The 6,909-nt window shown below is 38.2% G+C and overlaps 3 protein-coding genes across 4 annotated transcripts; 2 read left to right on the top strand and 1 right to left on the bottom strand.

Annotated features, from left to right (window-relative positions):
• Positions 1-215: 215 nt before the first annotated feature.
• On the top strand, positions 216-1,232 carry LOC130507422 (serine/threonine-protein kinase KIPK1-like). Its single transcript, XM_057002138.1, has one exon. It carries the CDS (start codon positions 292-294, stop codon positions 1,102-1,104), a length of 813 nt encoding a protein of 270 aa, XP_056858118.1. The 5' UTR covers positions 216-291; the 3' UTR covers positions 1,105-1,232.
• Positions 1,204-2,629, bottom strand: LOC130507423 (uncharacterized). 2 transcript variants are annotated; one of them, XM_057002139.1, is made up of 7 exons: positions 2,474-2,629; positions 2,240-2,391; positions 2,085-2,142; positions 1,927-1,995; positions 1,734-1,829; positions 1,574-1,663; positions 1,204-1,479 (listed from the first exon to the last, which is right to left on the bottom strand). In XM_057002139.1, exons 2-7 carry the CDS (start codon positions 2,386-2,388, stop codon positions 1,429-1,431), a joined length of 513 nt encoding a protein of 170 aa, XP_056858119.1. In that variant the 5' UTR covers positions 2,389-2,391; positions 2,474-2,629; the 3' UTR covers positions 1,204-1,428. The 2 variants fall into 2 exon arrangements, with proteins under 2 accessions (XP_056858119.1, XP_056858120.1); XM_057002140.1 differs by lacking the exon at positions 2,474-2,629 and having other exon boundaries at positions 2,240-2,407.
• Positions 2,630-2,784: 155 nt separating this feature from the next.
• LOC108836280 (nibrin homolog) lies at positions 2,785-5,907 on the top strand. The gene is made up of 13 exons (XM_018609457.2): positions 2,785-2,937; positions 3,220-3,273; positions 3,402-3,663; positions 3,762-3,853; positions 3,945-4,075; positions 4,157-4,203; positions 4,286-4,394; positions 4,468-4,554; positions 4,628-4,799; positions 4,880-5,256; positions 5,335-5,402; positions 5,487-5,586; positions 5,679-5,907. The coding sequence occupies exons 1-13, from the start codon at positions 2,901-2,903 to the stop codon at positions 5,727-5,729; spliced, it is 1,587 nt and encodes a 528-aa protein (XP_018464959.1). The 5' UTR covers positions 2,785-2,900; the 3' UTR covers positions 5,730-5,907.
• Positions 5,908-6,909: the final 1,002 nt, after the last annotated feature.

The raw sequence follows: 6,909 nt of genomic DNA, 5'->3' as shown, positions 1-6,909 counted from the left end.
TTTCAAAAACTTTCCAAACTAAACTAAACTCAAAACCGTAACCAAACTAAAAACCGAACATTTTGGTTCGGCTCTGCTGGTTCAGACAAAATCCGCAGTAGACGTTTTCCGGACAAAACCGAAACCAAACTAAAAACAAAACCAAACCGAAAACTAAACATTTCGGTTTGGCTCTGCTGGTTTGGACAAAATCTGCAGGGTTAGTTAATAAGTAGTTACTAAAAGCGATGATAAAAATTTGTTTTCAGGTTCTATGTTGCGGAGATTCTTCTTGCACTGGAGTATTTACACATGCTTGGTGTGATATACCGAGACCTGAAGCCAGAAAACATTCTAGTTCGTGAAGATGGACACATTATGCTTACGGATTTCGACCTCTCACTTAGATGTGCAGTGAACCCAACTCTTCTCAGATCAACTTCTCCTCCAGGGAACGATCCCGCAAGATCTTCAGGCCCATACAACACATCCAACTGCATACAACCATTCTGTACCATGGAACCATCTTTCCAGGTTTCATGTTTCAGCCCAAGGCTCTCCACAAACCAACAACAAGGTCAAAAACCAAAAAGAGGTAATCAACAACAGATGAAGAGATCATTGCCTCAGCTCGTGGCTGAACCAACAGAAGCAAGGTCCAATTCCTTTGTGGGAACACACGAGTACTTAGCTCCAGAGATAATCAGAGGACAAGGACACGGCGCCGCGGTTGACTGGTGGACTTTTGGGGTTCTCCTTTACGAGCTTTTGTATGGGAAAACACCTTTCAAAGGTCACAACAACGACGAGACATTAGCCAATGTTGTGTTGCAGAGCCTCAAGTTTCCTGATAGCCCGCTGGTGAGCTTCCAGGCAAAGGATTTGATCAGAGGGCTTCTGGTTAAGGAGCCAGAGAACCGGCTCGGGTCAGAGAAAGGTTCTGCAGAGATCAAAAGACATCCTTTCTTTGAAGGATTGAATTGGGCTCTAATCCGGTGTGCAATACCGCCCGAGCTACCGGATTTTTATGAGTTCGGCGGTAGACAAGAGGCTGCAGGTTCACCTGGTGGTAATGATAATAAGTATCTTGAATGTAAAGCCATAGGTGAGTTCGAGTTGTTCTAAGTGTCTTTAAACAAGGTGTTGTAAAAGTAGTAAAAGTTGTTGTAAGTTTCACATCTCAAATCCTCAAGTCAAATGTGTAAATTTTAGCCTCTTCTGAGAGACATCATAATCCCATATATTTCATTAAATTTGTCCCCTAAACGAAACTCAATAAGACACTTAAAAGTACAAAGATATACTAATTACTGCCCAAAAACAAAGCTCGTAAGAGATATTACTGTGTTTGAAGCAAGATGTCTTTGTTCACATAGATTTCATAAAAACTCATACTCATCTGTCCAAAACTGCATCCAATCTAAACTTGTCGGTACCCGTCTCTCTTTTTTACTCTTCTGGCTCAGTTTTTACATACCTGTTTGAGTAATCTAAATACTCCTGCAAGTACCATTCAAACATAACAGAGGGTTCCATGTGAGAAATAGGACGAAACAGAAGACAGACGTCATCAGTGTCTAAATAGTAACCGTACCTGAAGTATAACTACCGCGGCAAACTTGTCCAACATTGTCTTCTCTTGAACTGGATGCAGTTTCAAAGGCTTCAACATCAGTTCAACGGTCTGTGGACAGCATTACATGAGATCCAAGGCCTTACAAGTTACATAAAATGTCATATGCTAACAACTATACCTTTGATGATAAGCGCTCGTCCCAATAAGTGTACTTCACATCCTTGAGTTTTTCGGTTTTACGAAGCTCCTCAATGAAAAGATTCACAGTGACAACCTGTTCCAAGTTTGAAAAATCTTCTTCTTTACAGTTTATAAGTGAAGCGAAGAGGAACAACACTGTCAGTTAAAAAAAAAAAAAAAAGAAAACTTACGTCTTCAACATTGTTCAGTTTACCAAAAGGATAACCAACTACTAAGCCTGACACAGAAAATGATTTGACCTGCATGAGTAAAAGCCAAGTGATTGGTGTACTATTACATAGTTCATCATTCAATCTGTTGATAGAGGAAGAAAGCAAGAAGCACCTACCAGATTCTGAAAATCTGTAGCCATCAAGTCAATGTTTGTTTTCTTCCTTAGCAAAACACTGAAACACGAGTAAAAGTATTGTATCGGTTTTGGCATATATATATATATAATTAGACGAGATTTAGATTCTGAATTGAAACTGAACTCATGTGTACCTAAGTGGAGACGCAATCATGTTAGAAGGGTCTGAAACAGCTAAGCCAACATACTTATCACCAACATCTAAACCGAGAAACCGACCAGGTACTGACGATTTTGTCTTCAACGCATCACCCAGTAACCTCAGTGGCTTCACATACTTCATTTCCTGTATAAAATTGAGACTAAAAAAATTAAAAAAAAAATCTGTGAATAAAGTGAAGAGATTTGAGGGTTGCTGTATTAGAAACCTTCAATTAGACAATGAAACAAGTGTTTGAGAAGGGTTTTAGAGCTTTATACGAATAAAGGTTGGAACTTTAAAGTTAGGATTGAAAGGCGGAAACTTTCAGGCGAGGGAGGTCGAGCGAGATGATGGAGGGTTTAGGGATGGACCGGTTAAAGTTTTATTCCGGTTCGGTTCGAACGTGAAGGGTGAGAATCTTGTAAGGTTTTGTTTTCTTTCTTCAAAACCTTCAGTTAAACCGAGACCTTCCCGGGTCAATTTCAAAACCTACCTAAGTTCAATTGTAATTGGTTTAGATACAAAACCGGTATTATAAATAAACCGGTCTTCTTTTTGTCGTAAATAAATATACATTCTCTCTCTCCTTTGGTGTCTGAGGAAAGTAGAAAAACCCTTTCGAACACCAACGATTTCTTGGAGCGAATCAATCAATGGTTTGGGGTCTCTTTCCCGTTGATCCTCTCTCAGGTTTACCCTTTTCTCTATAACTCCTATCACTCTATGTATTTTATTTATGTCTGTGAAATCTTTCGTGGAGATTAGTATAGCTTTGTTTGATTGCTTCCTAATCTCATTCCTTCAGTGGATGTTAGTGATGACCCTAGCGACTCTTTTACCCTTTCTCAAAGCTGTCGTCTTGTATATGTAAAGCAAAAAAAAACATATTTCTTTTGGGGTTGCTAGATAAGTGTTTGAGATTTAATCCAATGAATGGTTTGTATAATGATGTTAGTCTTGTGTCTCTCTCAGGTGAAGATAAATACTATATATTTTCAAAAGGGACTTACAAGATTGGTCGAAAAGGTATATTTGTTACATGTCAAAATCTTATTTTGATCCTCTTCCTTGTTCCTTGTTCCAAGTAATTAAGAAATATATCTTATTTTGATCCTCTTCCTTGTGGCTGGCCACGATGTTGTTTATTGTGTTAGGATGCGACATAATTATCAATAAGGATAAGGGAGTGTCTAGGATCCACGCCGAGTTAACTTTCGATGCAACAACCTCTTGCAGGAATAAATCTCCTCCTGATACCTCCTCGTTTGTTATACGTGTCAAAGATTGTTCAAAGTATGGCACCTTTATCAAAACTGACCTCGTGACAAAAGACAAAGTTCATGAGCTACCTAATAAGGAGAGAATTCTCAATGATGGAGATGTTATCACCTTTGGTACTGGTGCAGCAACTTACAGGTAGGTATTACCACCTACTACTCAATCTGATTTTTTGTTCTCTTGTTATAATATGGCAGCTTAATCTGTTTCATTTCAAATAAAATCAACCAATGCAGGTTGTCTTTGATTCCGCTGGTGTTTTACTTCTGCCCTTCCTCTGATATCTTTAAGGTGGATCGGTCGGTACAAGAGACTGTTTCATCAATTGGTTAGTGAAAAAACGTTATGCAAGTAAACTTGGGTCATGTGGTTTTTATATTTCCCGTTTTGCCTAAACACTAACTATGTTGGATACTTAGGTGCTCGTATTACTCATACCTTGAGTGAGGAGTGCACACATGTTCTTGTTGAGCCACGTATGCAAGTGAATGAAGCTCTGCTCAATGCTGTTTTAGCCCAAAAACCCATCATTTTGACGAACTGGGTTACGGTATGTCACAGAATACCATTCTCACCCCTTGTTTGTTTGTTTGTTTGTTAATGAGTCTCATAACTTCATTGGTTTCTCTAGCTTCTTGCAGAGAAAAGTATCCGCAGCGAATTTCCTGGAAACAGCCAGTGAGTACTACTATCTTAATACTTTTTTCTTTTAGTTACAGAACAAACTCTGCAGTTGCTCACATGCTGATTTATAATACAGGTACAGACCATCAGTGATGGTGGAAGAAGCTTTGGTGGATGTAATGGAACCAAACATCCGTGAAAAATGTCTACAAGGATTTACCTTTGTGTTGGAACCAACAGACACCGTATAATCTCTTATTTGTTACCTATTCTTTCGCTCTCTGTTTCATATTTACCTTTTTTTTTTTCCTTATGCAGTACAGATTTGGTAGCAGCTTCTCATCTTTACTCAGAGTATGTGGCGCAGAGACTGTTGCCATAGCAGAGATCAGCTCCATGAGTCAGGTTTGTTTGTTTTTTTATTATTTTTTTGGCTCATTTCTTCGTCCTCCTAACAAACCATAATCAAACTTTACAGGATTCTCAGTATGGAGAAACTAACCGCATGATATGTGTCATCCCAATAAGCTCAGGAGACAAGTTTGGCCGTTTGAAGAATCTCAGTCTGTTATCTAGAGTGAACGAGATGGACTTAATAAGCGCTATCTTGTCTGGAAATCTGCCTTCGACTTCGTTGATACCACCTTCTGGTGAGCACACACACACACAAAGCCAAACATATATATGTGCTTTTGTTTAGATTATATTGAAACATTTTCGCTGTCTGTAGTTGTGATTTCATCATCGTGCTCCACGGATGAGACAGTGGTAGCAGACTCTGATGTCGAAGAGGAGGAAGAAACAACATCGTCAGTTCATATGGTCGATGCCACAGAGAAGGCAGAAACACCGGAGAAGCCTGCTGCTGTTGTTATAATAGAAGAGAGTCCTGTTACTACTATAGTGGAAGAAACTGTGAACTTGAACGAGTTTAAAAGCGCTAACTTAACGGCAGATACCGAAATGAAAGACTACAGTGACGTGACAATGAGAAGGGATGGTAATGATGAGCCTGAATGTGGGAAGTCGGAGGTTATCTACACTCAACATCTTATTGTTAGGTCTACAGGTGTGGAAGGAGTTGTTGACTTCAAGCGATTCAGAAAGGTTAGAGGGAGCCTTTGGATTCTGTATTACAAATGGTTATGCTGGCGAGATTAATGAGTTTTTGTTTTGTTTGGTTAGGGGAATGCTAATATTATATCCGGAAACAGCTTCAGTAGTCTAATACCTTTCGCCAAGGATCCATACAAGTAAATCTTGAGTCCCTCCCTTTTAGCTCCTACTGTTCGCTACTCTTTGTTTACTTAACCGTTTGTTTTGTTGGTGATGCTTAGAGAGTGCGATACAGGTGAAGAAGTGATAGACTTTATGAAAGAAGAGAAGAAGAGGAAGCAGAGGGAAGCCGTTGCAGAGGACTTGTTTCACAATGAAAAAGTTTCAATCAAAACATCATCTTTGCATTGCATCAAAATAATCTTAGAGATCAACCAGCAATTTTATTTACACTTTTATATTTGAATGTGCAGGCTAGAAAGCGTGGAACGGCTGGTTCCATCCGCGGGTTTCTCAGAGGTTGAGGTTTCAAGGTGAATATGAAATGGTTTGTTGTCGGATCTTGCTCTGTAATTATACTGAGGGTTGTTTGTAATTCTTCAGAAGAAGAAACCTCTTGAATAACGTTGAGAATGGTGGTTGTTGGGATAACATGGATGGACCTAGTCAAAAGCTTGCCATGTTTATTTTTGTTTATCATGACTTAACAATGCCTCAACTGTACAGTCACTGGGAGTGTAGATGCATACATATCAATATGATTATAACTTGATGATAAGTAAATCAGACTACAGTCTACGTGTTGTTCCATCAGTTACCTCAGATGGTAATAACCTATTAACAGGTTCCATCAGTTACCTCAGAATGTAGTAGCTTCAATACGTAAACGATTTCATTAAAACGACGGCATTTGATGGCAATGTAAATGGCTTTTGTTAGACCTTGTGACAGAGATCGCAAATGTCCATGCTTTAGCGCATGCTAACTTGGTGGCTTCTTCGTCAAAGTACAAGGAACGTGCGGATAAACCCATGCGCGAGTTATACTTTCAAGAGGGGGACTATGTTTGGGCCGTATAACAAGATAAAACCGCGAAAGATTGGTCCCGTTGAAGTATTGGAAAAAATCAATCAAAATGCATATCGTTTGCGTTTACCATCTCACGTCCACACCGCCGACGTCTTTAATGTCAACACCTTTTCAAGCATGAACCAGAGGACGACTTACTGACTAGATTCATGGACGAATCTTCCGTACGGGAGAGGACCTGATGTAGCATACATCCTAGTTCCATTTGAGCTTTGGTTTACCTATTTCTTTTTCTAAGTTATTGCATTTATATTATTAAAATTGAAGTACACAATTGGATTGTTTGGAAACAAAGATATTAGAATAAATGAGATATGTTTAGAAACATGAATAGTAGAGATATATACTTTCTTTTATTTTCACATTTAGTCATTGTATTTTCAATAAATTAATAACAAATGAGAATTGTTTAGAAACATGAATGATGAATAACATATTTAATACTTCTTTTTATTTAAATATTTAGCCATTATTTTTACAATAAATTAAACAACATTTTTTCTATATTTTTTTTATTTACAATTATGTCACTATATTTACAATTCTTTATGGTGAAAATAAAAACACAAACTCAAATATAAATAGTATATTATATAAAACAATTTTTTAAAACAC

This window comes from Raphanus sativus, unplaced genomic scaffold (genome assembly GCF_000801105.2).
Source record: "Raphanus sativus cultivar WK10039 unplaced genomic scaffold, ASM80110v3 Scaffold4492, whole genome shotgun sequence".
Classification (NCBI taxonomy): Eukaryota; Viridiplantae; Streptophyta; class Magnoliopsida; order Brassicales; family Brassicaceae; genus Raphanus; species Raphanus sativus.
Note: the sequence above shows the minus strand (reverse complement) of the source record. Positions and strands in the feature narration are given on the sequence as shown.

What these genes read in the sequence shown, in the direction of transcription:
- LOC130507422 (XM_057002138.1), top strand. Translation starts at nt 292, where the DNA reads ATGCTTGGTGTGATATACCGAGACCTGAAGCCAGAAAACATTCTAGTT.
- LOC130507423 (XM_057002139.1), bottom strand. Translation starts at nt 2,388, where the DNA reads ATGAAGTATGTGAAGCCACTGAGGTTACTGGGTGATGCGTTGAAGACA. An exon ending in CTACAGATTTTCAGAATCTG is followed by an intron (nt 1,996 to 2,084) that starts GTAGGTGCTTCT and finishes TTACTCATGCAG; the next exon opens with GTCAAATCATTTTCTGTGTC. An exon ending in ACGAGCGCTTATCATCAAAG is followed by an intron (nt 1,664 to 1,733) that starts GTATAGTTGTTA and finishes TGCTGTCCACAG; the next exon opens with ACCGTTGAACTGATGTTGAA.
- LOC108836280 (XM_018609457.2), top strand. Translation starts at nt 2,901, where the DNA reads ATGGTTTGGGGTCTCTTTCCCGTTGATCCTCTCTCAG. An exon ending in AGAGACTGTTTCATCAATTG is followed by an intron (nt 3,854 to 3,944) that starts GTTAGTGAAAAA and finishes TTGGATACTTAG; the next exon opens with GTGCTCGTATTACTCATACC. An exon ending in ACTTGTTTCACAATGAAAAA is followed by an intron (nt 5,587 to 5,678) that starts GTTTCAATCAAA and finishes TTGAATGTGCAG; the next exon opens with GCTAGAAAGCGTGGAACGGC.